General features: G+C 33.9%; 5 protein-coding genes across 11 annotated transcripts; 1 reads left to right on the top strand and 4 right to left on the bottom strand.

The window, feature by feature from the left end:
- Positions 1-492: 492 nt before the first annotated feature.
- LOC140961828 (pentatricopeptide repeat-containing protein At3g49170, chloroplastic) lies at positions 493-3,546 on the bottom strand. Its single transcript, XM_073420555.1, has one exon. The coding sequence runs from the start codon at positions 3,196-3,198 to the stop codon at positions 628-630; it is 2,571 nt and encodes an 856-aa protein (XP_073276656.1). The 5' UTR covers positions 3,199-3,546; the 3' UTR covers positions 493-627.
- A 3,705-nt stretch (positions 3,547-7,251) lies between these two features.
- On the top strand, positions 7,252-10,704 carry LOC140961822 (E3 ubiquitin-protein ligase RZFP34-like). Of its 7 annotated transcripts, none has more exons than XM_073420543.1 (14): positions 7,349-7,383; positions 7,652-7,746; positions 7,889-8,005; positions 8,195-8,282; positions 8,381-8,440; positions 8,936-8,968; positions 9,072-9,149; positions 9,227-9,270; positions 9,371-9,411; positions 9,499-9,581; positions 9,666-9,757; positions 9,834-9,903; positions 9,997-10,038; positions 10,350-10,704. In XM_073420543.1, the coding sequence occupies exons 3-14, from the start codon at positions 7,920-7,922 to the stop codon at positions 10,500-10,502; spliced, it is 870 nt and encodes a 289-aa protein (XP_073276644.1). In that variant the 5' UTR covers positions 7,349-7,383; positions 7,652-7,746; positions 7,889-7,919; the 3' UTR covers positions 10,503-10,704. The 7 variants fall into 7 exon arrangements, with proteins under 7 accessions (XP_073276647.1, XP_073276650.1, XP_073276644.1 ...); XM_073420545.1 differs by having other exon boundaries at positions 7,353-7,383; positions 7,852-8,005; XM_073420546.1 differs by lacking the exon at positions 7,652-7,746 and having other exon boundaries at positions 7,252-7,383.
- Positions 10,705-11,147: 443 nt separating this feature from the next.
- LOC140961952 (uncharacterized) lies at positions 11,148-14,004 on the bottom strand. The gene is made up of 4 exons (XM_073420752.1): positions 13,666-14,004; positions 13,060-13,170; positions 12,269-12,337; positions 11,148-11,416 (listed from the first exon to the last, which is right to left on the bottom strand). Exons 1-4 carry the CDS (start codon positions 13,810-13,812, stop codon positions 11,366-11,368), a joined length of 378 nt encoding a protein of 125 aa, XP_073276853.1. The 5' UTR covers positions 13,813-14,004; the 3' UTR covers positions 11,148-11,365.
- A 532-nt stretch (positions 14,005-14,536) lies between these two features.
- On the bottom strand, positions 14,537-17,832 carry LOC140961815 (serine/threonine protein phosphatase 2A 57 kDa regulatory subunit B' beta isoform-like). The gene is made up of 2 exons (XM_073420533.1): positions 16,328-17,832; positions 14,537-15,251 (listed from the first exon to the last, which is right to left on the bottom strand). The coding sequence occupies exons 1-2, from the start codon at positions 17,492-17,494 to the stop codon at positions 14,949-14,951; spliced, it is 1,470 nt and encodes a 489-aa protein (XP_073276634.1). The 5' UTR covers positions 17,495-17,832; the 3' UTR covers positions 14,537-14,948.
- A 2,770-nt stretch (positions 17,833-20,602) lies between these two features.
- LOC140961816 (ACT domain-containing protein ACR10-like) lies at positions 20,603-23,734 on the bottom strand. Its single transcript, XM_073420534.1, has 6 exons — positions 23,134-23,734; positions 22,428-22,637; positions 22,136-22,241; positions 21,586-21,922; positions 21,206-21,490; positions 20,603-21,097 (listed from the first exon to the last, which is right to left on the bottom strand). The coding sequence occupies exons 1-6, from the start codon at positions 23,285-23,287 to the stop codon at positions 20,957-20,959; spliced, it is 1,233 nt and encodes a 410-aa protein (XP_073276635.1). The 5' UTR covers positions 23,288-23,734; the 3' UTR covers positions 20,603-20,956.
- Positions 23,735-27,301: the final 3,567 nt, after the last annotated feature.

Here is a 27,301-nt window from a genome sequence, read left to right as displayed (position 1 = left end):
TTTGGTGTAAAGTATAGTTAAACTGTAGAAATATTTCATGGGTGGCTTCGAAACTTGGAATTTTGCTATAAAATTATGTAATCGTTTTGTTATTCAAAATTTTCAAGCCATCGTGAATGAATGGTGACGTTTCGGGCTTTGTGAAGGAAAATTCATGGTTTTTTTTTTACTGTTAGAAACACTTCCTTAATTTTATGATATCTCCTTCCTACCTCGAAATCTCGTCATGGATGTAAAATTTTCTACTTGTTGTTATTATTTTAGTTGTATGATGATTGAACTCACAAATGCTATCTTTCGGTGCACATTGGGTAAATAATCGAACTAACGCTACAAACTACGCTAACCAGATAAACTGCAATTCACAAATTTTGTTGTACGGACTCATCCTAAAAAATGTTGGTATACAGAATATAACCCATGACCAAAGGTTAGTTTAAGCTCTTTTTAGGCTTGAAATGTTAGTTTATGCTGTTAATTTGGTACAATATATCAACAAATCTTGAAGTTTTCACTTTCCATGCCCCTTGATAAATGATGCGTGTTTTTTAACCTAATTACATTGAAAAGAAAACAGAAACATCATTTTGTGATCATTAATGTAAGAAAATAAAATCTTGTAAGCATTCACCAATAATCATTACAGGAACATTTCCCATCCTTGATATGGTGAAATCTGTTGTAGTCTCTCACTACTATCTCCCTCCTTGTTGCCATGGATATATACTTCATAGCTGTATGGCAATCTCCACAAACCCGGAGATTCTTAAAAATTCGAATTGGCATTGGTTTAGTAGTGCTAATGAGGCCAAATGCTAGAGCAATTTTCTCACTGTGTTGAGACAAAATTTGCTCCTTCAGTTCCTCTTCAACCTCATGAAGTACAAAATTGGTGTCTGCGACATAACCCATCTCCCTAATCCTTTGTCCCAACCGATCCAATTCTTCATATATTTGCTTAGCTTGGGGATGTTTGGTATCCCCCACATAAAATTTATGCACCTTTCTAGCTATTTCAATCCAACTACAACCCGCCTCCTTGACTAAATTCTGTACTTTCATACTTTTTCTAATTTTTGCCACGTTTTCCCATTTACCACTTGATGCGTACAAGTTAGATAGTAGGACTAATGCTGCTGGGTCGTTTGGTTCTTGTTCAAGAATCTCCTTGGCTGCAAGCTTGCCAAGTTCTGTGTTACCATGAACACGACAGGCACCCAGCAATGTGCGCCAGACAAGAGCATCAGCCCTAAATGGCATCGATTCGATGAACTGCACTGCTTTATCTAAAAATCCCATTCTTCCTAATGCATCAACCATACATGCATAGTGTTCCATTCTTGGTTTTATCCCTACTTCTTTGTACATTGAGTGAAAATGTCTCCACGCATCTTCTATTAACCCTGCTCGGCTACACGCAGAGAGAACGGCTACATACGTTATCTCATTAGGTTTCACCCCAAAATCAAGCATTTTCTTGAATAATTCCAGAGCCCTGTTGGCAAAACCATGCTTTGCGAAGCCTGTGATTATCGACGTCCAAGATACCACATTTCGATCTCCCATTTCTTCAAAAACCTGAAACGCTGCTTCAATGTTGCCACAACTGGCATACATAGAGACCAAAGAATTACAAACATGTTGATTGTATGCAAAACCAGATTTCAGCAATCGAGCATGCATTTGCTCCCCTTTCCCCACTGCTCCAATACTTGCAGCCCCACTAAAGAGACTAGTAAACGTAAAAGCATCGACACCTGTACCAGATATTTTAGTTTGGTTATAAAGTTCAAAAGCCTCGTTAGATTCCAGATTCTGTGTATACCCATCAATCATAGCGTTATATGAAACCAAATTCTTTTCAAATAATAATTCAAATGCTTTTCGTGCATCGTCCATTCTGTCATTCTTGGCGTACATGCTGATGACAGAGTTACCAACACAATTGTCCGATGAAAGACCAAACTTTACCAGATGATCATGTATCTGTTCACCCAAATTTGGATCCAAAAGATTTCCGCAAGCCTTTAGAAGAGCAGCAAAAGTGAAGTGATTTGGTTTAACTATGCCTTCTGTCAACATTTGACGATATAATTTTATGGCCTCCATGCAACATTCTCCACTTTGCACATACCCAGTGATAATTGCAGTCCAAGACATGACATTATGTTCCCGCATTCTATCGAAAGCCTTTCGCGAATTGCCCATTGAATTATAGGCCGCACACTTCGCATACATATCCACCAAACTGCACCCCACACAGACATCCAACCAAAGGCCATTCTTGACAAGCCAGGAATGCAACTGCTGCCCGAAAAATAACCACCCCAATTCGCTACAAGCCGATAACGTGCTACTAAATGTGAAGCGGTCTGGGATATCCCCTCCCAAAACCATATCCACAAACATCTCGATGGCATCTTTAGGAGAACCTATCTGTGCAGTTCTCGTAATCATCAAAGTCCAGGATACAGAGTTCTTCTCATGCATTTCATCGAACACATTCTTAGCTAACCCCAAATCACCAAATCCCTTGGCGAACAAATCAATTAACGCGCAACCAACATTCACATCAGACTCATAATATCCCGTCTTCAATAAAAACGCAAAAATAACCAATCCCATCAATGCGTACTCCCTATTCGAACACGCCTGCAATGCTGCAGAGAAGCAAAACTGATTCGGGTACTCTCCAAATTGCACCATTTCGACGAACTTCTGAACCGCTTCAAAATTTGAACCGCTGTGCGCATAACAAGATATCATCGCGCTCCATGAAACCAAGTCCCTCATGTCACCCATGGACTCAAATATCTCCTCAGCCGTTTTCTGATCACCGCATTTAGAGTAAAGACTGAGGAGGGAGTTGAGGACAAATGAGTCAAGTTCGAGCCCCGATTCCAGTATTCTGGAGTGAACGAGTTGACCCAAACGTAAGTTCCGAGCCCGGATGCATGACTTGAGGAGAACGGAGTATGTGGTAAGGTCAGGGGCGAGATTAGCTCGAGACATGAGATCAAGGGTCGAGATTGCTTCTTCGACATGACCAACCTCTGCTTGACGAATCAACCGATCCTTGTAAGTCTCGAAAGTTAGTATTTCGAGAGGTCGCACACCGGCAACTTTTTTGCGGGAGGGAAGCTGGGGTAGTTGGGGTGAGAGCGAGACAGTGGAGGAGACACAAAGGTTTACCAACATCTTCGCTCAAATAATGTCCACTTCGATTTATTTACATTTATCAAAAAAAAAAATTATTATCTTTGTTTTTATTCAGGAGACCCGGAACGAAACCCGGCCCGGATGACGACGACGACGAAGGTGATGATGTTTCCTCAGATGTGGAATCGGATGATAACGAGGTCTCAACTTTGACAGTACCAGTTGCTCCTGGACAACTTAATTTTTCATTCGATGTTTCTTTAGATGAAATTTCGAATTTTGATTCACCAGTTTGTGCCAAAGGTTTAATCTTCTCGTCGGATACAGGAAGAGGCCTTCCCTGAATCCCCGGATTCCGCAAAATTGCCAAGTTTTTTGGCGTATGGCCTCGAGTTTTGGATCAACAAAGGAATGGAGAGGTTTGATAGTGTGTTCAAAATCGGACCGACTGGTTCGAAGCCTAGTTATTATGAGTCCGATTCGAACAGTGTTAAAAATCATTTGATTTGATCACATTGATTAAAATCAGTTGGAATCGGTTAGATCGGTTCACATATTTTAAAATTTTATTTTCAAAAAACGCTTTTTTATTATTCTTTAAAACAAATTATATTTTACATATAGAATTTTAAATTTTATTTTTTTTAAAATATGATTATTTTATTTTGAATTTAATTTAAAATATTTTTTTAATAATATTACTTTTTATTTTAATTTATTTATTTTTAATATGTAATTTATATTTGATTATACGTACTAAGGATGTCAATCGGGTCGGTGGGTCGGGTTTCGGGTCAATCCGCGAAAATTTTTTCTTTTTTTTTAAACCCGAACCCGAAGCAACCCGAAAACCCCCAACCCGAACACGAACCCGTCTAACCCGAATCAACCCGTCTAACCCGCCTAACCGAAATTTTTTTTCTTTTTTTTTATTTTTTTTAAAAAAATTAATGAAAAAAATTCGAAAAAAATAAAAAATTATAATAATATTTTAATTTAAACACATAATAAAAAAATTTCTGATTTAAATTTGAAAGTTTAATAGTAGAAAATTAAAAGTATATTTACTAAATCAAATAAACAATTGTTAAAAAATTAGATGATGAAAATTTAACATATAAATATACAATAAATTTTATTCAAACATAAAATATATAAAAATATAGGTAATATTTTCAAAAAAAAATTTCGGGTTAACCTNTGATAATTTAAAATATATTATTATTTATTATATTATATTATTATTTTACATAATATAAAGTAAACTGATTCAATAATCAATATAGTTATGAAAACATTAGTTTGAACCATCTATCTTTTGCACAATCATGTTTGAATAGGGGGAAATATAGCCTTGCAAAGTCCCCTCTCAGCTTATACGCCGCAAGCTGAGGCCGCCTCTTCCCGTGTCGAAAGTTCCAAGCCAAAGTCTGGTTCTTTTTTCGGGAGTCTAATCTCAGCCACCCACTTCCCCCAAAAAACTGAGGTTGCATTCACTCAAATTAGTAAAAAAATTAAGTTTTTTTTCCCTGATTTTGCCTCGATCTCGTCAAAAACCAGTGGAAAAATTATTTTATCCTGTAGTTTATGGTGTTAATCAACCATGAGATGAGCCTACTGTGTTCAAGAAGGCTCGACCAACTTACCCCATCTCACATGCTGCAAATCCAGGCCCAGTTTCAGCAGATCCGAAATTCACATAGGAGTCTCAATTTTCAAGACATCCGCGACACCTGTCCAATGAAGCAGCCTTTGTTAAACTATTAAATAACAATCACAAGCAGCCTTATTAGCAAATTCTCAGCTCATTTCCACAGAATAATTTACTTCCTAATTGAGAAATAAACTCAAAACAACATACAAAGCACATCTGCTATTCATAGAGAAAATGAATCATATACTACTTAAAAATTCATGAAATCATGTGCACTTGATCACTACTACTAGAAGAACGACGACGAGAACGACAACGTCGTCGATAAAAACAATTACTTACATTTTGGTACGTGGATGAAAGAAAACCAAGAAACGAGAATAGATGGATAAAAAAAAACTCTAAGCGAACGAAAGCAACAGTGTAGTGATCTGAAATCAAAGCTGGAAATCAGGGGAACAACCGAACAAGTCTTATCTTATGTGCCATTTTGAAAAGTTTCTTTTTTTCTTTTTGGGTCAAAACAATTGTCTTGAAGGGACAAAAATGCAAATTGTGATAAACATGAGCTGAGGTAGCTTTCCTCCAAGCCAGCTGTTGATGAAGCTGCAGATACGAATATATACCTTTTGGTCATTATCCCCTCCACACTCAGTCTTAGATTCTTCAAGCAAACTCCACGGCTTACATGTATCTACATATAACTAATCATAAAATACATATCCCTTATTTCTTTAATTCATATATATCCATATATAACTATATCAAAGTTGAGCATATATAAAAAAAAAAAAAAAACCGGAAATTCGGTATCTTGATATGATTATTAATTAAATTATCACGTCATTCTTAAGATTAATATTAATAAAAACCGACTTAACTCGAAGAACATATTATATACGCAAAAAGACGAGTGTGACGTGGGGTATGTAAAACAAAATCTTTGGAATAAAGTGACGATGGATTCGAAATAATATATTCTTACAAGAGAGGAATCGTAGTGGGATGTTCCTTTCAAAATAATTGGGTTTGCACTAATCAGACAGGGTGGTCTAGGATGCAGATGTCAAAAACGTACGGTACCCAATTCCTTATATCACCAAATCTGCCAATAGACGCCACCTGGCTCCTAAATATCCCAGCATCTTTCACGTATATTCAATTAAATTTAATGTTTCATTAATCTATACCTCGGATATATTAAACATCAAAGTACAGTAAAATAAAATTAGTATTATCTCTCTCGCTAAAGTAAAATTTCAACAACCATAATATTATCCAATAATTTATAATAATATAAATCAAATTAACTAACAAAATTGATTAAAAACAAAAAATTTTTTTTCTCAAAAATCAAAATAAAAGAAAATTTATTACCTGTCCCCTGAAAACAATAAAAAATGAAAAAATCTCTACCTGATATTATTTCTACGAGAATATATATTGGGGAACTAATTGAAAACATATGGTGAATGATTGCACTACATCATCAATTCATTTTGCATTTGGATAGAATTATTTGAGTGGATTTGAAATCAATTCACATATCAGATTGATTTGGCTCAAAATCATAATGAATGGTTCGAAATCATTCGTGATGTTCAAAATTTTTTTTTTTAGATTTAATTTCAAATGTATCATCCAACCTAGTCATTCGAAATCCAAACATTTAGTTTGAAATTATCCTATAAATTCAAATCTTTTCATCTAAATACAACCGCATAAACGCATTCAAGGTTTTATCTCACTTTTCTTTGTTTTCTAACTATGCTTTTGCCGTTGTATCAATCCAAATACAACATCATAAACACAATCAATGTACCGCTATGTTTAACAAGCTCAGACTCGATCTTTTGTAATTAACAACATGGGTGGGTTCAAAATAATGAAATATGTTGTTTAACCTAAAAAAGAAAAAGAAACAAAGAACTTGAGACATGGAAATAAATGAATTAAACAAAGACTTCCTAGCTTCAAATCAAGATGGAATTACTCATTTGAAATGCTCAAAACATATTAAGGACAAATTATGAGTTATCACCTCAACAAACAACAAAGTAGGAGGAGTTCTTATTTTGTTAGTCATCGACTTAGCTAAAACATGAACAAATTGATTCGTTGATCGAAACAAAAATACAAGTTGAGCTCAATAACTCTTAAATGAAAAAATATATTTATTTAACGTATGATATTTAATAATAAGCTCTAAATTCTAAAAAAATCCATATAAAAAATGTAGCAACTAATAAATAATAATAAAAATAAAAGCATTCAAATCACATCAGCCTACGAAGTTTCGATCGTCAAAAGTAGGTGTCTACTCAAGTACACACGTGGATGGTGGGAAAAGATGGAACAACGTAAATGTTTTTTCTTTGAAATTCTAAAAAGGTAATAAAAAGAACATTTTTTTAAATTTATAAATAAATTTAAAGGACCACAGAGATAGTCACGCGCTTCATCTTCCCTCGGTATAAATACGACCAGGCGAACAGTGGAGTTCTGTCATCATGAGTGAAACATCCCAACTGTAATAAAGTATTGCTTTAATTCAAGGGTTCTTGTGTTTGGTACGCATTTCCTTCACCGCATCTGCTTCCCCAATCATTCTGAATTATTTAATTTTGCTGTTGCGTTCGTAAGAATATATAATGAGTAACCTGGCAATTGCTGGCGTGTTGCCTAGTGACTCTTAAGTCTTAAGCATTGCGGAATGTTAGTAAATTCGTACTTATTAGTGGCTAGGCGGGATTTTAAACGTAGAAATTAACGAAAAAGATGGAGGGAAATTGGGGGCCCATCTTGATAATATTTTTATAATCTTGCAATTATTGTTAGACTCCTAAAGATCGTTTCTTTGTTGCTGTCTCGTTGGAGGGTTCTTGTGTTTCCCTTCAGGATTTTAGCAAATCTTTATCGGTATTCCATTAAGCGTCTGATCTGTGAACCTTGTTCTTCTTTTTTTTCAATTTTTTTCTCCTTTTTTCCTTCTTTATTGTAGATATGTTCTTTTCTTGTTTTGGTTGCTTTGTGCGCAGGCTGGTGATTTTATTCAACTCATTTGCGCATTTTCAGGACAGATTCTGTGAGCAGACCAGGATTCAGAATGGACTGTGGTTTGAAGAATCAGATGATTTCTCATTCTTCTGCAAATGATGAATACAAGACGGAGATGGGTTTTGTTGAATATGGGTAGGTTTCTCCATCTTTTTCCATGGTCAGACATTAAAAAGCTTTCAAATTTATGTTTATTTTAAAATATTTTAACCTTTTTATCTTGGCTTTTTTAATAATGTTTGCTCAGTGATATACATTTTCGAAAGATGAATTTGTGTATAGAGGATGAATATTTACTTGGGGAAATATTTGATTTAATTTCAGGTGCTCTCATTACCAGAGGAAGTGTAAGATTGTAGCACCCTGTTGTAATGAAATATTTGATTGCAGGCACTGCCACAATGACGCAAAGGTTCATTTTCTGGTTACAAATCTTTTTTTATTAATGATGAACTTGAGTACTATTGTTTTTTTAAATAGAGCTTACATTTTTATATTCTCGATAAACAGAATTCGATAGACGTCGATCCACTCGAACGCCATGATATCCCGCGGCATGAGATAGAGAGGGTTAGTTTTTGTTTTGCCCTTTTCTTGTTTTTATAAGTAATGTGTTCTTGGATGTGTTTTGAATATCATGAGGCATTAAGAGCATGTATATTGAATATACGAGGTATTGAAATGCTGTTGTGTTTTGGTCATCTGAAGTAGAAAGAAGAATTGTATTGAAGAAAAGAAATTTTATTCATTTCTGTCAATTTTTCAGCTGGATTACATATCCAAAAATGATTCGATACGTGAATAAGCATATGGCAATCGTCACCGAATCACAAGAATGCTGCAGCTTGTTGCGCACGAGCCATGGATACTCATTTTAGTTTGTTTTCTCTATTTGCTTTTTTTGTAGCTGAGTGACATGGTTATTTTCTTTGTCTGATTCTTGATTTAATTTGAGATCGCTCTCAATTTTGTAGTGTTTTGATATCCATGTACACGGATAAATATGCTCGAATTGTAAGTATATTTGTAATGTGATTAACTTGACTTGATAAATTTGTGTACCAGGTTGTCTGTTCTCTATGCCGCACAGAACAAGAAGTAAGTCTCAGACCCTAAACTCATCGGGGTACTTTTCTTGTCATACTGCTTAAGCCTACTTGGATCAGTTGGCTGAATAATTGATTTTTTTGTTTACTTTTAGGTTCAAAAAACGTGCATTAATTGTGGGGTCAATATGGGGAATTATTATTGCCGAAAATGTAAATTCTTTGACGATGATGTAAGCTTCTCTGGTCTTTGATTTTTTAAATATTTGTTGTTAGTTACTCATTTTAACCACACTACCTATTTTTTTAGGTTTCCAAGAAACAATTTCACTGTGATAAATGCGGAATTTGCAGGTGAAAATATTATCCTCCTTGTGCATTTTATCGTTTCCTTGCAACTTTATTTCATTGTGTAATATTTCCTTTTCGTTTGCACTCTTTTTGATTATAACAGAACTGGCGGTGAAGAAAACTTCTTCCATTGCGACAAATGTGGTAATTTTTCTTAATTTTTATGGATTTACCTCACTGAATCTCTGGACATAATATAGACGAGTTGAAAGCGTGTTCTCTCTTTTTCAGAATGTTGCTATGCAAACTCATTGAGAGATTCACATGTTTGTGTAGAGAGAGCAATGCATCACAATTGCCCCGTGTGCTTCGAGGTTACTTGCAAATGCCTATGTACTGAGAAAAGTATATTTCTAACAGACCCGTTTTTTATTAACCTCCAATATTTACAACTGCAGTATCTTTTTGACACGACGAGAGACGTCACTGTGTTGCCATGTGGTCACACCATACATCTTGACTGCATCAAGGAAATGGAACGCCATTTCCAGTAAGATTTTAATTGTACTTTTTGGCCCCCTCCCATTTTTCGGTACTATTATGCTAATAATAGTATACTTGTGCAGGTATTCTTGCCCCGTTTGCTCGAAGTCTTATTGTGATATGACCCGTGTTTGGGAAAAACTTGATAAAGAGGTATATACAGGAATGATACAGTGACTTTATGCTTTACACTAGTAATTTAACCACTGTACACTGATCATCTCTCGTGTGTGCCTCAATTTTCAGGTTGCTGCTACTCCTATGCCTGAAATGTATCATGACAAAATGGTGAGAAGCATCTTTAACTGTTGTTCTATGACTTATATTGTGCGGGGAACATAGTGATTACTCGAGCAAGGCAACCACTATATGATCACCTGCCTGCTGTTGTTTTGGAAAATATAACTGGTTTTTGCAATGAAAAACAAGTCTTTCAATTGTACAACAGGCAATGTGGCCTGTGGGTACATTTCAATCACTACGCCGCATAGGTAAAAGCTATCATAGACGACTACAAATTCAAACGCCCCTCAGTACCCCTTGTTCTCCCCTAGTTTTGGAAGGATATAAACTCAAATGAATAATTCTTGATGATTCAGGTTTGGATCCTTTGCAACGACTGTGGAGAAACATCTGAAGTGAACTATCACATTCTGGCGAACAAATGCTTGAATTGCAACTCGTATAATACTAGGCAGACCAGAGGAAGCCATGCTTCTTGCTCATCAAGGATAGCAGAGATTGTTAGATGACAGACAAATTTGGTGGCACGAATATATATAATCCAAGGAAAATGGAGACGATGAGCAGATGTGAATTATCGATTTGTTTTTGTTACTTTGTTGGTCATTAATTTCATAACTTTTATCTCAGTATACTGAACTTTCCAACGGAGAACACGTTTGCTGTACTACTTTTGTACTTGTATATGAAATGGGGATCTATCTTTAGTCATTTCAAGATTTGAGGTGTGTTAAAATCTTACACAAAACACACGTATGTGCTAGTGTATACACACACATGCAAATATTTTTCTGTACGTAATTCGTCTCTCAGACTTCCAGTGAATATCGTAAGGAAAATGTAACACTAAATGTGAATCACAAAACTATGTGAGGTAACTTCACATATCTTTATTTCTGATATGTATTTTTTATTTGAGTCGTTTATTAAAAAATATTACATATTATAAATATGAACAGATGTCATTAATATAAAATTTTTCATCACCAGGCAACAAAGCGCTAAAATAAGATTCACACTTAAATTTTTTAATTAAAATTTCCCATGATATATTTTTTAGAAAATAAGATTTTCAGCGGAGCGATTGGAATCACCATCACTTCCCTACAGACAAGTCTCACTCGAAAAGTTGAGAGCAAAAACCAGACTACAGATAGAAGTAGAGCAAAGATTTCATTCTCGTAAAATTTTATGGAAATCTCCGAGTACAGAGTCCGGACTGTCGCAGTTCATAATGGTTAAGAAAAATGGAACCGAACAAGGAAGAGAATTGAAGCGATTTCCTTGAATGTCTACTTCCAGGATCCCAGCATGTGATATGACTAATCATTCTCACACCACATGCATAGCGCATTTCACAGTCCTCCAAGCTCTAGTTGTCGATAAACGATTTGTTCATAAGATTGACAGCTGAATCCATAAACTACAACCACAAGAAAAAGTACAACCATATCATATAAGAGTGGAGTGTTAACATGTGGAGCAATATCCAGCAATTTATGACACACGTTTGAAACGAGATGCTAGAAGGGACAACTTCTGTCAAGAAATTTCCTGATGCTTGTAATATGTTCACGAACTATCCCACTCACGTGGACTGGATTAGAATTTGCTGCACTCCAAAGTTACCAAAAACACACAAAAAACAATGAAGTATGCACTATCCACTTCTGTTCCTCATTGTCTAGCTAAAGGGTGAGCCACAATCCTTTTCGGCAACACCTGAACTATATAGTATAGACTTTTTTCCCTGCATGATATAGATTTCCAATAATAGGATACCATAGGTTCAGAATTTTCTTGACGCTGCTTTGTCCAGATGGTGGAGAGAGTGACAGGCAATCAGAGGCAAGCTTTCCCCACTCCTTTTTTTTTCACACTTGTATAATCTTCATGTACGTTATATGGGACTTGATCTGTGTCACCCCCTAAACAAATACTTTGGTTTCTCCTGTCCAAATTAAAGTTCTGCTAAACAAATACTTTGGTTTCACTTGTCCAAATTAAAGTTCTGGCTCCTATGCTTTTTTTAGCTAAAATTTCTTCTATGTTTAATGGTACCTAAGCACTGAAGGAAAAATCTGAAGATGAACACTTGTTCCTTTTCAGCAGCTACATCTTTTACGACATTGACAAGTGGAATAAAGCTTTTTGCGACCTCCTTTCTCATTTATATTATTTTAAAGAACCTAAAAACCTTATTTTGCTGACATGTATCCTGCATCGAACAGTTTAACAGCTTGTACTCAAAAAATAATAATAGTAAAAGCTCTACCCTTCCGATTGATTTGAGTTCCCGTGAAACTGGTTCCATAAATTTCAAGTCGATTTCAATGGGCCATACCTGCAAAAAAGATGTAACTAAGAGTAATGAAAAATCTCACCAATCATGTTCAAATGTGGTGGTGAAATTTTAGTGAGTTCTTCAAGCCCAGAACAAGGCCTTTAGTGGAGTATCCGGGCATTGATATAATTTAACTGGACCTGATGGACATGTGATACAATGAAAACATGAAAATCTAAAAAGGAAGATCCCAAACACGAAACAATAGACACAGGAAAAATGATTTGCACCTAAAGTTAATAAGTTAGAAAGAAGAAGAGGAAGAACCATGATTGATTGAACCACCACAAGATTTTACAAGATGTACTTGTTCTTTTCTTCTAAAACAAGACTGAAAGGTATCACTGAATAATGGCCATGTAGACTACGAGCAATCCAATGGATTACGAATATAAAAAATTGACTCGGTCAAAGACAAAGAAGACACTACAAACAAGAAAAATAGCCATTAAATGCAGCACAAAACACATAAATCCTCATTGAACACATAATATATCTTGGTGACAACCAGATAGCAGATATACGCAAGAGATAGCTAGTGCACCATAACTGGAGCTATGGACATATAACATCAAATGTTATAAACAACAGTGCCACTCATTTTACGTTTATATTACATTAATAACCAAAATGGAAAAGTTCTCTCTCACACATATTACAGTTCAGAAACAAAAGGGATGATGTCAAGATGAGAATTAAACCATAGATAGAGAAAAATACACCTTAAGACCAAGTAGTTTGATAGGTGCAACTTGTCCTGGCACAATGCAATCAGGCCCTGCAGCTTCCACTATGGCCTCTATTCCTAGGCCGTCTCCAATGGGATCTGGATGCTGAAAAATGAACTTGTCAAAATCATAACTAGTTCAATTTCATTATCAAAGAACATATAGTTATGCAACCTTATTATCAAATACATAAAAAAATCCACAAGAAATGTATGAAGGGAACCGAATCAGAAAGTATTACACTGCAATTTAAAAAAGATAATAATGTATCATCCACACCCCAACACATGGTAATTATCTTCAATACCAAATAAAATCCCGGAAATGCAAAGGGATTTCATTCAAATACTTCCAAACTCCCGGGAAATAAAATTAGAGCTTCGAATGATCAAAAGACGTCACCTTTCATTAATACCGATCAAGCTCAATCTTAAGCACTTCTTAAATTACCTTTATCATTCAAAAACTAAAAAACCCATGTGAAAAAACACAAAAATACAAAGCAAGACTGTGACTTTACGCAAAAAGATTAAATAGAAATAAAAGTATAATACACAAAAAGATCAAATAGAAATCAAAATATAATACAACTATAATCACCTTCATAACAGATACAGCATAGTTTGAATAGGAAGTCTGAGGTACACGAAGAACAGGCGAGTGATGAATTTTCGGAATAGGCTTTGCAGCAGAAGATGCCCTCCAAGGAACATCATCCTGCAAGGCGGCTGCTCCTTTCTTTGACATTGTTTATAGATTTTGAACAAATAATACTGTAGTATGTATATGTGTGAATCTAAAACAGCAATAAATCAACCAAATATTTACTTGGAGATGTTTGTGTGAAGATAAGAATTTGGATTTTGCAAACCAGCGAGTGGTAGGTATCTCTGAAAGGGGAGGGCTTCCGGTTTTTTTTCTCTCGAATAAATTATTTATGTTTAGTTTCGGTCTTATAATGGGTCCAACAGATTATATATACTAATTATTTTCCACACAAGATGAGTGTATATAATCTTTTTTATTATTATCGATTTACTAAAATAAAATTTGACAAATTATGTAAAGAATAAATTGATATTTGAATTGTTGAAACAAAAAAATAAAAATAAAAGTGTGTTGAAATTTAAAAAAAACAAAAAACAAAAATATAATATTAGTCTCATATAATGGTAAAGTTAAAAGAAAAAATTGATATCATTCTTAAATGATTACTATCATATCGTCAACTTTAATAAAATAAAATAAATATATAAAATAATACTTCTTTCTGTCCCAATTATACGAGAATTCTCCTCTTTTCGATTGTTACAGATATATGATTTAATTACAGTTAAATGAGTTTCATATAAATTAAAACAATTTTTTATTATAATTTAATTATCTCACATTAATTAATAGATTAAAAAACACATAAACATAATTTATTGTGCAGAACAACTATTAAAAAATAGAAACGGAAGGGAATTGTAAGTGACGACGAGCCATCCAATTGAGTGAAATCTATCTTTCCTTAAATGTTATGGCAACCATCCGAGGGTTACTTATCTTTTATCATAAAAAGAAACAAATTGCTTCACTTTTCTTGAAGCCAAGATCACCCAGATGCACATTGCATTGGCAGGAAACCGAGCAAGGAGGCACCGAATTATCGACCTCAAAATAATCGAGACATAAACAATAGTAAAACACATATGAAGGCACTTGACAAGCCAATCTTAATATGCAGCACATTTTACATATAAAGTCGTCTTTACTTGGCCTGCTGCTTTGCCTGTCATATGGCAAAGTCAATTTCTGAAAGATTTATAAATGGATATAACGAAGCCAAGAAGAGTCACCATGGTCTACACACATCCATCACGGACAATGATCATTTGACTTCAGCCTCCTTGATCTGCAACTGCTGCCAATCTCCGCCACTTTAATTCTCGTTGTTCCTCCAGTTCCCAGGTTCTCGCCTGCTTTTGTGCATAATGCCTCTTGCACTCATCAAATAACTCGGCATCCATTGCCATAAACATTTTTCGGACATTAACAGTTAGATCATGCACTACCTGGTTCCAGTGGGATTGGACATTCTTTTCCAAGGCCTCAAAGATGATTGGTAAAATGATACCACGATTCTGAGCAATCAAGGACACAATATGCTCGTTATTCCACACAAACAGAGCTCTTTCGGCAACCTGCAATGTTCATTAAGTCATAACCACATAAATACCATCACAGTGATGCAATGGTACATAAAAATGCTGGGTACACATAAAAGTATTGCAGCCATTTTATTAATAAAATAGCTGCAATCAGGCTCGGAGAAGAGTTGAGAATAGATTTTCTGTGGGTAACTTTTACAGACAGAAAAATGATAGCGCAACAAGCAAAACCCATAACCACATTACATCCTCTGTACCATGTATAAATTGCAGTTTTCACTCGTCTATCTCCGACCAGTACAAGTGAACGGCGCAATGCTAATCCACAAAATTTGGTGAAGATGACTACAGTAATAAACCATTTAAAGTTTTAACTTCTAGTTTGATAAACATAACCCAACCTTTCAGTGATTGTAACAAGCTTAATCCAAAATTTCCACAAAAGCCACGTTATTTAACAGGCATTATTTGTTTTCATAAACCATCTCTCACATGCCTGCAAGCAGCCTCCAATCAAGTTATACTCGTTTTCATCATGTGAGTGATTCCAAAAGCACCACAAACGATCCTATAGCTATCAGATTTCCCACTCTAAGGCAGAAAATTAACAATTGGAGGGACATTCTATTGAGCTCTCACCGGCACAATCTCCTCATAAACTAAGGGCATAATCAATAAAGCAAATCCATATTCATTGCAACAAAGGTGGATGAAAACAATGGAGACATGTACGTGCGGTTGGTTTCCAAGATATGTATGTGAGTATATCCCAATCTCTTTTTGCAAAGAAAAATGCAAGTTAGTAAAGAAAGCAACCTAAAATATTAACCACGACTAAATTCTTCTTCAAAAATCAACATATGTTTTTGGAACATCTAAAAGGACAAAAGAAGTACATAAACTACAATGGAAGAGAAGTTCGTACTAATAAGAAAATGACTAATAGAAATTGGAAAATGAGCAGCTTTGATCAAGCCATGTAAGACAATAAAAAAAAAAAGAACAGCATGTGTAGCTACAAAACAACTAGATGGATAAACACAAAATTGGAATTCAATTGAGCAGAAATCAACTGTTACACAAAATACTCAAGAGTAAATTTCTTACACCTGAAAATGAGAACTGTTGAGGCAGTGAGCAATCTGTCGAAAAAGAGGGACCATGCAACGTTGAAATGCCGACGCCTGTGTCGCCTCTAACACTTCCTCAAGTTCCCCTAGAAAGAGAACCTCCTTTTGGCAATTGGTGACAGGCCAATATTTCAGCAAACCCCGGATAACAGTATCAGCCAACTTGTAGTCCTTTTCCACAAACTGCGTAATGCAATATGACAGCTGGTGATGATACGTGGCTACCGGTTTGGATTTGTGGAGTGGTATCAAAGCTCTAACTAGAAACAATTTGTGCTCTTCCTTCATTGGCAAAGCAAACCCATTAATTATGCTCCCGAGTATCTCTAAAAGCTCTCCAATCCCGCTGAACCTCTCTGTCTCGTATATGAACCTATAAAAAATATTGTTTATTGCCTTCCTAATAAAGGGCCTATGCACCATGAACTTCCCGTATATTCTATGCAGAATAGTCTTCAAATACTCCCTCTCCCTCGGATCTTCGGAATCAAACAGATCAAGCAACTTCAAAACAAAAGAATGATCAATATAACGCTTGGCAATCTTTGTATCTGTGTCGGATGAGACAATATATCGCAGCAGCAATTCATAAACCAGCTGTAAATGTGGCCATGACGGATCAACGTACTGGTCCTCCTCTTCAGGGTCGGCATTCTCAGACCCATAGTTTTCATGGGAGGCCGGGGGCAAGCAACGGAATATATTAACAGATACCATTCTAATCATCTCCTCTTGATTAGATTCAGTTATTTTACCTGATCCGGACTGAATAAAATCCACAAGCTCCACAAGGGTTTGTCTTTTAATCTCTTTTTCCCTCACCATCTTCAGTGTATCCGAGAAATCAAAGAGGAAGCAGCATATTTGCAGCTTCCGCATAAATAAACTCTGACGCTCGGTGACCGCGACATCCCTAAACATAGGTTGATTCTCAATCGAACCCGTAGGGGAAGGCACAGCAGCTGAAATCATATGATGGGGTTGATGTGAATTCGTAACCGCACCGCCCCGAGAGGCATGGTTGACTACGACGTCAGATGTAGACACCGAGCCGGAGCTCCGGTTCGGAGACACGTAGGCATAATCTGCGTCGGATTTTGCCACCTTCCGGTGGCCTCTCTTCATTATCTTTATCTTATTAAACATCCTCGCCTTCCAAATTACATTCAAAACCCTAACCCTAAACAAGGCATTTGCACCCGTTCATGTTAAATTACAATGAACAGATAAATCCGCACAGAATATTTGTCCAAGAATTAATGGGAGAGAAAAAGATGATCAAAATGGATAAATTTTAAACTATTGATAACTGCGGAGATAGACGAGCCAGAAAATTGATCTACGGGAAGCAGAAGCTGGAAGATACCGAATAAGGGAACGGGAAGCCAATCAAGAATCGCCGGCATGGAATATCCCGGCGACCAAATGATGGAAGAGGAACACAATCGAGCGATGCGGGTATATATACACACACCAAATCTATATTTGTAGGAGAGAGGGCGGATAAACTAATGCTTATAACAATAACGCCCTCAGTTTTATATATTTATTAATTGGTCCCCCAAATTTATTTATTTAATTTTTTCTTTTTTTATATATATTTTTTCGGTTTCCTGAGCGTGAGAGAGAAGAATGACGGGTCTGACTGTCTAACTGACATGGGAGAAACAAGCAGGTGGCTCGATGATGACTGGATCCAACCAAATCACTTTAGAAAATAATTTAATTCTATATTTTTATTGAATCGTTTTCCAAATTGAAGAAAGAAAAATGATTTAAAATTGTTTTATTGAATAAATTTATAATATTAAAAAACAACAAAATATTATAAATAATCGAAAGAGGACTTTTTTCCCTTAAAAAAATAGCAACATATTTGTAACACAAAAATAAAATCAAATAAATGTGATTTTTCGTATCAATATTTTTTAGACGAACTTATCGTACATGTTTGGTTCAATGCGGTTTATTTGACTTATATGATTTGCGTGTTACTGAATTATTACGAGATTTATCGAGGGATGAATCCATGATTTTATGTTTGGAGATACATACTAAGTGACAACAGTGTGTTAGTGGTGTGGAAGCAGAGCCGTATCTGTGTTGAATGAGGTCTGAAACGAAAAATGAAAAATGGGCCCTCTTGTTGCAGTAATAAATATAAAATTCAATTTTCAAATAACAAATATAATAATAAATACATAAATATATCAAAACCAATATATTACATCAATAACAACTCAATAAATATTTAAAATAACTAAATAAATACTACTCGTCTAGTTTTTTAGAGATGAAAATATTTATCAAATCTGTGTAATCCAATTGTCAGATCATTTCTTTCTCAGTTGACAATATAGTTAGCCTATTTAGTCCATCTTGCGACATTGTTGATCGAAGATAATTATCGTAGAAATTACAATTTTAGTCTTTATAATTGTAGAAACTACAAAAGTCGCGCATAAAATTTATATAAAACTTATAATTCAATTCTAACTCATTAAAAAATTTAAATCATACGATGTGTGATTTAGTTATATATTTAATTAACATGATCTCTAAGCACATTATATTATCCATATCACAAGTAAATTTCATTTTCAGTAAGGATGTTTTAATAGAATAATCTACAAATATAAATATAAATGTGTATTTATAAATAAGATTTGAAATGAAAATAAAGCATAATTAACGAAAAAAATCACTTACCTTCAGGCTTAAAAGAAATAGGAGACCGTAAACTTTATTTGTTGAATGAGAACAAAAATCAGGATTGAGATTTGGGGTGGGTTAGAGAACAAATAACATATATATATATATATATTTGGGCCTGTTATTAGGCCGAGCCCTGAGACAATCGCTTGGTAGGTCTCATAAAAGGCACGACTCTGTGTGGAAGCTACCAATATCTAGTGAGGGTCGTCAATTTCATTCTTTAGACTTGTGATATTTGCTTCAATTTCCTAAAAATTTCTATTTGGGTGTGAGAATGTAGAAAGTAATTAAAATTGAAAACAAAAGGACACAAACCTTAAGTATAAGACAAAAACTTGTCTGAGACGGATATCTTATTTGAGTCATCCATAAAAAAATATTACTTTTTATGCTAAGAGTATTACTTTTTATTATTATTATGAATATCGATAGGGTTGATCCGTCTCACATATAAAGATTCGTGAGACCGTCTCACAAGAGACCTACTTATATGTATAAAAGGAAAAAATATTTTCTTTTTATCCTTGTCATTTTACATGTTATTTTTTAAAATTTAATTTAAAGTCCAAAAAGTAATTTTTACTAACTTTAAGATATTTTTCAATAAGAAAAAAATAAATGAAAATAAAATTTAAAAAGTTATATTATGGTTTCTATGAAAATACTGTTTTTTTTTCTTCAAAAAAATTGGTTTTAAAATTCAAAACTTTTGATAAATTCAAAATATCTCGAAGATTTTCATTACATTATCTTATCCCATCACATAACTTTATTTAGGGGTGATAATGAGTTGGATTTAAATAAGATTCTATATTTTCCGTTTCCATTCCCACTAATAATATTTATATGCATGTCCATCCATGTCCTCATCATCATTAGGTATTCAAGTTCATCATCATCCTCATGCTCATCGAAATATTAGATATTCATGTTCGACCCAAATATCATATTAACACTTATAATTGTATTTTATCGAATTTGAATTATTTCAAGCAAATTATGGATATTTACTAAATTGTTGAAACAATAAAAAAAAATTCTAAAAATTAACAAATTAAACATTAAAAAAACAAAATATTATAAACAATTATAAGTTTCTGCTTATAATTTTTTTGGATTCAAAACTCAATTAAAATAACGATTTGTTGATTTGCGCTTGACATAACACACTATTCTCATCTTTTTTGTCTGCTTACTTCTACGTACATAAGAAAATCGAACGACACCTTAAAGGTAATTTTTTCATTTATTTTGATTGCTCTTACATTTTGTCAGTTATCTTGACTAGCCTTAAGTAGAAGAAGCAAGAAGAATGAATCATATATCAATTGGATTTTAACAAAATTTAGGCTGAAAATTATTCTAAGAATCATTACAAGTCTCTTGAAACAGTAGAATCCGCCTAGTGATGCTTAGACGGCCTAGACTCTCTAGACGCTGGTCTAACGTCCGACTAACACCTAGTGAATTTAGAACCTTGTTACCAGCGTTTAGAGAAGGGTAAATAAAAGTTGTAACGTTTTCAAAATAACACTATAATAATATCTCAAATAAACCAATGAAATAAACGCAAAAAAAGTGGAATTTTCAGTTTCGCCGTAGAATATAGGGTTTATACTTTGCAGATATCTACATGTTTATAACAAAACACGCATCCTACACATTCGTAGCGACTTCAGAAAATGGAAAAACACGTCTGCAACAGATACTTACATCTTTTCCTCGATACGTAGTCTCAAACTAGAAGGTAGGCTGTGCAAACACTGATCAAGACTTGCGAGCTAAATGCTTTACAAAAGATATATACACGGAGTAGATATATATACATTTCAACGTGTAGCCTATTAAGAGTGAGGTGTACCATGGTTTAGGAGCTCGTTGTATCATAGAAAATTAAAGTTCCCAACTCATCAGCATCCTCCAAACGGTCTCTTCTATCGTGGTTTTTGATACAGAGACGTCGTCTCCTTCATCGAGTAAAACTCTGTAGATTTCCCATTCACGATCCCCGATAATGTACCTTCCTATGTCAGCCTTTAAAGATAATATATATGAAGTGAAGGCGAAGAGGAAATCAATGTTCAAAAAATAGTAATTAAAAAAAAAACAGAGAGCTACTCAAGAAGGTTCATTGAGATGTACCAAAAAGATCCCTTTATCGAGTAACTTGAGTGCAAGGGTTATATCATAGAAAACGAGGGGGCGGCCCTTGCCTGATAACTCTACAGGATTTGCGACTAACAGTTCTGTGTCAGGGCCACGATTAATCAATGCTACTCTGAGAGGTCTGCTTAGCTCCACTCGAAGGCGAGAGCATAATGACTTTTGCTTACTGGGGTCGAATATCTTCTTACCATCTGCTTGAATGATAAATAAGTCCAGTTCACATTCCGATTTCTCTTTCTTTGCGAACCGACCATAAGAAATCTGGGGTACAAAAGCACTAAGCTTGCAACGACATTGGGAAAAAAAGGATGTCCGAAGAGGTTAAAAAATGACTTAAAATGATGATATGATGTTACCTGGATGTTATAATCCTTAAAAGTTCGCATTACGTCAAATAATAAACCTTTGTGATCTTGGCAAACAATTTGGACAAGAGTGTGACCCGGACTCAACGAGTTATCTATCGTGATGGACGGACTCTTGAATGCCACAGTGCTATTTCGGTGCTCATCTGGTGTCTCTACATAGAACATATCTTCGGTGATTGCATCTGAAAGAAATGAGGGCCCCTGTGACGAATTCATAATTTCAGGACCCACCATTTCGATCTCGCAACTTATCATGGAATCACCAAGAACAGCTCTTAAATGGTTGTAGGTGTCATCCTTTCTCTTCTTCATATGCAAAAGTTCCCTAATAAATTACCGAGAGGCGCAGTAAGACACAGCATAATCATACTCCAACAAAATTCAGGAATATCTAAAAAAGGAGCTAAAAGCATATAAATTCCCCTCATGATCGTGAATATCCCACATAAAATTAGCGCTTAACGAGCTACAAAATCAAAGCATAGATAAATAAAGCAAAATCGCGCTAGTTTCAAGAAAAGTGTTAAAAATGCAGAACCTTGTGTCAGTTATGAAGAAGAGATCCATCACTTTTCCATCTGGAGTCATTGAAATCTTCACTTTCTTTATTATAAGCTCGAGTTCACAAAGAACCTCCGTCACATCTGTCAAAAATTTCTTCATATTTCAACTAGTGGATCAAACGAAGACATCCTTCTCGAACGAGGTACTGTAGCACCAACAAGATGACAGAACTACGGGAATACCGAATGCAAAATACAAAATACAAAATACAGGCCATCATAATTTGAATTTACATAATCTTATCGCTGCAAAATTACAGCATTTACCGTGCAAAAGACCTTTTCGGTCATGACATAAGAACTTCAGGAGGAAAACATTGGAGGGTTTCGCATCGACCTCTTCGGATAAAATCACAGATGCCAAAGAACATGACGGGCACGCCTCCATCAATCTGTTCTTCAATAAACTCCATCTTGTACTCGGTTTGCCCAGCACCCAAAACACTATGTAACACCATTTTCCATCGGTAGACATGTCTTCAACCACGTGATCAAATGGACAAACATGAAGGGAATTCGATTTTCAATTGTCAACCGATATTTTACATAATAAAACTTGGAAAAAAATGAAACAGAAAACAAATACAAACTGAAATTTTGGCAGGGATATGTTCAAAAGTATAAAAAAAAATTTCACTTGGCTAAGATTAAGTTTGGACCAACGCAGCCGAATTCTTGCACTTTTACAACAAAACTTAATCCAGTAAGTTTTGAGATAATAATCTAGGAGCAACACAATCTGTCAACGAACTTTTACACCGATCAAACAAATCGATAAAACAGGATTAAATCCCGGGAAAAAAATACACAACACATAAACTAAATTTATTAAAACAAGACATGAAAATAGATAATCTCTCATACTTTTGACTCATAATGTGTCTATGTTCTAGTTATCAAATGCTAAAGAAACTTAAAACTCATTCACTTCTAAACAAGGAGAAAAAGTAAGCTATGGTGAGAAAATATTTACCAGTTCTTACAACTGTTAGCCCAAAGAAGAGAATAACACGGCAAAGATCACATCCTAAACCAGTTTTATCCCAACAATTCACAGTAATCACACTGGGCTCCTCCTCTTCCTCCGACACTCTAATTAACACCGCATCATCGTACAAAATCCCCATCTCTCCCGCTTCTATCTCTTCAATTTTCCACCAAAAAGATTGAAAATTCTCCCAATAAGACACCCAAAAATTTGTTTTTTTTAACAAAAACAACAAAGTGGGTAGTGATTTTATTTAGGAACTTGAAACTCTATGGCCTCTTTTAATCGAAGATGGGTAACAAGTAGTTTTCACTGACCGTAGGCACCAAACATACTGAAAGACGACCAAAGTAATTAAAAAAAGAGAAGGTGGGAATTGTATGACTGAAGCCAGCGAGTCGCTATTTCTTGTGACTCACTCGTGCTTTTTCTTGGCAGGTGAAAAGTTTCCTCAAACAAAGGGGAAAAAACTTTGAAAAACGGATGCAATGAATGCAGGCTTCGCGCGAAGTTTCCATTCTCACACTGACAAAAATCTTGGGAAGGAGATATCAAAATATCTTGAACAAAATTTATGGATATAAGTGATAAATGAGTGAATTGACTTCTAAATTTATCATTGACTATGCTCTTCTATCTCAAGATCATATTTCCTTTTTTATTTGTCAAAATTATATAATTCGATTTTCATATTTATTATTATTTTATCCATTTATCTTCATATTTAAATATATTAACTAATTTCAATAATTTCTTATCATAGGAAAATTTCATTAAAAAATATAAAATGATAATTCTTTTTGTAAAAAAAGTTATTTTTTCAATAATTTTTTCTGTAAAACAACACATAAACCTAAATATATGATACCTGATTGAAAAAGTTCTCTACCATATAATTAAACATATGTATAAGCATGTTTTTTCCTGTTAAATAGGACTCTATAATTAAACATATGTATAAACATGTTTTTTTCCTGTTAAATAGGACTCCCTCTTTTAGGTAAATCAACTGCGACGGCTGTTAGCTCAATAGCAGAGGACGTCCTTGATAATTGTGTCGTTGTGCCTGAGCTTTGAGGGCTCTCAACTTGTATGGTTTTTTTTTAAAAAAATTTATTATTTATATAAAAAGAAATAACTTAATTTTAAAAAAATAAAATAAAATACACAAAAACTCATATTAGTTCATCTCATATGTCAATTTACTGAGACGAATATTTTTATTTGACTCGATTCATGAAAAGATATTGTTTTTTATGTTGAAAGTATTATTTTTTATGAATCATCATCATATCTCACAGGAGATGCACTCAACAAGAGCAAAAACTTGTGTGAGACGGTCTCACGGGTCGTATTTGTGAGACGAATCTCTTATTTGTGTTATCCATGAAAAAATATTATTTTTTATGCTAAAAGTATTACTTTTTATTGTGAATATGGGTAGGATTGACCCGTTCACAGATTAAGATCTGTGAGACGGTCTTACATGAGACCCACTCCTCAACAAAATGTATGCAAATGTCATATTTTATTTCTTTATCTCTAGAGCAGAATCATGTTTTTCAATATATGTATTTCTTTCAAACAAATTGTGATTGTATGAATAAACTTTTCTCCACTATCGTATTTAAATGTTAAAAGTAATTTGGGTATGTCATAAAATAAAAAAATAAATAAAAACACTTTTCAAAAGTAAAACTTATATTGATACAAATTATACACAATAACCGGGTAAGGTTGTCAAATGTCACTGCAAAATGTTACTCCCAATAATTCCATTTTTTATTCAAGAAAAATGGGAACTCCATGGGATAAAAGTTTGGAACTTTTATTAAAGAAAGTTGGGCCAATGAAACGATGTCAGGTTAAAAACTTTTGCCAAGTAAATTATTGGTAATATGAATTACATTATTCACATCAAAGTTAAATATCATATGAACAAGTGGCTAAAAAATTAATTGTATTATGCAAGTATGGGGCTACACAGATTCAACCGAAATGAAAATCGTGGTGACGTAGATTGATATTTACCGATATCGCATGATCAATTATCATATACAACATAATATTATTGAAATATTATATAAATATATTCTATGAGTCGATGTTTGCTGTCTTCCCTTTCAAATATTGTCTACTCATACGCATACCTCGATTTATATTCTCATTTGATTCAAGACTTCTGACTCATATAGGACCTTTATCACCATCGTTAAATTTGTTGACTAACCAACCATTAAAAGTATCAAAAAAAGCCCACGGTCAGATTTATTAAATCAACTTTTCCCTGTTTCAAGATTCTTATAAACCGTTGGATCTTTGTCTTTTGGGACATTTTAATGTTAATGTAATATTAATAATATGATGACGCCAAGCCGTGACGCTACTTTTCGGTAATTGATTACGTAGGCAATGGATGTATATCTGTAATTAATTAATTTCCTAAATATATTTAGATTATGACAAAAACTTGTGTGAGACGGTCTCACGGGTCGTATTTTGTGAGACGTATCTCTTATTTAGGTTATCCATGAAAAAATATTAATTTTTATGTTAAGAGTATTACTTTTTATTGTGAATATCGATATTGTTGACTCATCTCATATATAAAGATTTGTGAGAATATCTCACAAGAGACTTACTCTTAAATTAGAACTTAGATCATCTGTATTTATCGAGTTTCCTGATTTCGAAACAAGGAAAATATGTCATTTTTCATTTTTTTTAATTATATAACAAAAATTATTTAAATATAAATTCCAACACACACAATTTTTATTTTTCAATTTATGATATGTAAGATTAGATACATGTATTATAATATAAAGAACGGAGTTTTTTTTTATTACAAAATTTATAAAGTGGAGATTTAAAGAGGTAATTAACATGAATTATAACACAAAGAAAGAGATTAAACTACAAGGAAATTTCGTGGGTGATAACTACCACCCCACTTGATTTTGTCCTTTTCAGTCTTCAGATAAAATATTTAAAATTAATCGACATTATAATTAATTGTGATTAGCACTGTTAATGGCAAAACATTTAAGACAATAGTGGGCAACCAGAAATTTAAATTAGATTAATGTCAATGCACGAGATTATTGGAGAGCTGTCCACCGTCCACCTACCTGCTCCGAAATTTGCGTTTTCCAAAAAAAATTAAATTGAAAACGACCTCATCGAATGTTAGGCCAGAAAAAAAATAAAATCAGGAAAGATTAATATTTATATATTTTTTCATCGATAAAATCACAAAAAAAATATGAATTTTAAAAATAAAATATAGATAAAATTATGTCATAAACAAATATTGATAAAACCAAGATAATCTAAACAAAATATGAAATTATGTCTCGAACTAATACATAGTTACTTTAATATTGTTTATATCGTAGTTTTAGATGCGAAAATATTGATTAAGTTTGTATAATCGATTTTGTAACCAATTTTTTTCTTAATCGATAACATAATCAAGCCATTTAATCTTTTTTGTAACATAGTTGATCGGAGATAAGTTTCGAGCAACGTCAACTTGAAAAAGACTCTTTTCAACGGATGCACCTTTTGATAGACCACAAAAATTATACAATCAAGTGTTAGAAGAATAGCCCCGAAACATATCGATAAACAGAGAATCAAACGATAGCGAGCTTGACCGTCGAATAATATTGAAAGATTTTTTTTTTTTGCGGGAACTCACAAGAGAGATATTTTAGATTGCGAGAACAATTTATTTATAAAATTAGCTCAATCTATAAAGAATATTTTTTTAACCTCAAAATTGAGTTTGAATGGATTTTAAAGTAGAATTAGCGAGAGAGACATACACAATGTGTGACGTAAAGTCTGGTTTTTGGAAAAATCAGATTTTGAAATTTGCACGTCAATTTTCAAAATAGATTAGTGAGAGAAGTTCGTTCCACGTTTTTTTTATAGGTTAATAAAGTATCGTTTGGTACGCTATCTTATTTTTATATATTTTATTATTAAAAAATATTACTTATCTTTATATTTTATACTATTTGTCTCATACCACGAACCAAACGATATCTAACAGTATACACAAGCTCCATTCAAAATTCAATTTTGATGCCAAAAAAATCAACTTGAAAAAAATAGTTTCGACCAATTTTAATTTTATTGATCTAAT

Source organism: Primulina huaijiensis, chromosome 16 (assembly GCF_012295235.1).
Source record: "Primulina huaijiensis isolate GDHJ02 chromosome 16, ASM1229523v2, whole genome shotgun sequence".
Taxonomy (NCBI): Eukaryota; Viridiplantae; Streptophyta; class Magnoliopsida; order Lamiales; family Gesneriaceae; genus Primulina; species Primulina huaijiensis.
This window is presented reverse-complemented; position numbering and strand designations above follow the sequence as displayed.

Excerpts from the sequence above, each read along its gene's own strand:
- LOC140961952 (XM_073420752.1), bottom strand. The coding sequence starts at position 13,812 with ATGTCAAAGAAAGGAGCAGCCGCCTTGCAGGATGATGTTCCTTGGAGG. Across the intron at positions 13,171-13,665 it reads ATGCTGTATCTGTTATGAAG|CATCCAGATCCCATTGGAGA; the intron begins GTGATTATAGTT and ends TTCATTTTTCAG. Across the intron at positions 12,338-13,059 it reads TCAAACTACTTGGTCTTAAG|GTATGGCCCATTGAAATCGA; the intron begins GTGTATTTTTCT and ends TCTTTTTTGCAG.
- LOC140961828 (XM_073420555.1), bottom strand. The coding sequence starts at position 3,198 with ATGTTGGTAAACCTTTGTGTCTCCTCCACTGTCTCGCTCTCACCCCAA.
- LOC140961816 (XM_073420534.1), bottom strand. The coding sequence starts at position 23,287 with ATGGGGATTTTGTACGATGATGCGGTGTTAATTAGAGTGTCGGAGGAA. Across the intron at positions 22,638-23,133 it reads GCTAACAGTTGTAAGAACTG|ACATGTCTACCGATGGAAAA; the intron begins GTAAATATTTTC and ends ACGTGGTTGAAG. Across the intron at positions 21,923-22,135 it reads TTCTTCATAACTGACACAAG|GGAACTTTTGCATATGAAGA; the intron begins GTTCTGCATTTT and ends GTAATTTATTAG.
- LOC140961815 (XM_073420533.1), bottom strand. The coding sequence starts at position 17,494 with ATGTTTAATAAGATAAAGATAATGAAGAGAGGCCACCGGAAGGTGGCA. Across the intron at positions 15,252-16,327 it reads TCAACAGTTCTCATTTTCAG|GTTGCCGAAAGAGCTCTGTT; the intron begins GTGTAAGAAATT and ends TGAACATTGCAG.
- LOC140961822 (XM_073420546.1), top strand. The coding sequence starts at position 7,920 with ATGGACTGTGGTTTGAAGAATCAGATGATTTCTCATTCTTCTGCAAAT. Across the intron at positions 8,969-9,071 it reads TATGCCGCACAGAACAAGAA|GTTCAAAAAACGTGCATTAA; the intron begins GTAAGTCTCAGA and ends GTTTACTTTTAG. Across the intron at positions 9,904-9,996 it reads GGGAAAAACTTGATAAAGAG|GTTGCTGCTACTCCTATGCC; the intron begins GTATATACAGGA and ends CTCAATTTTCAG.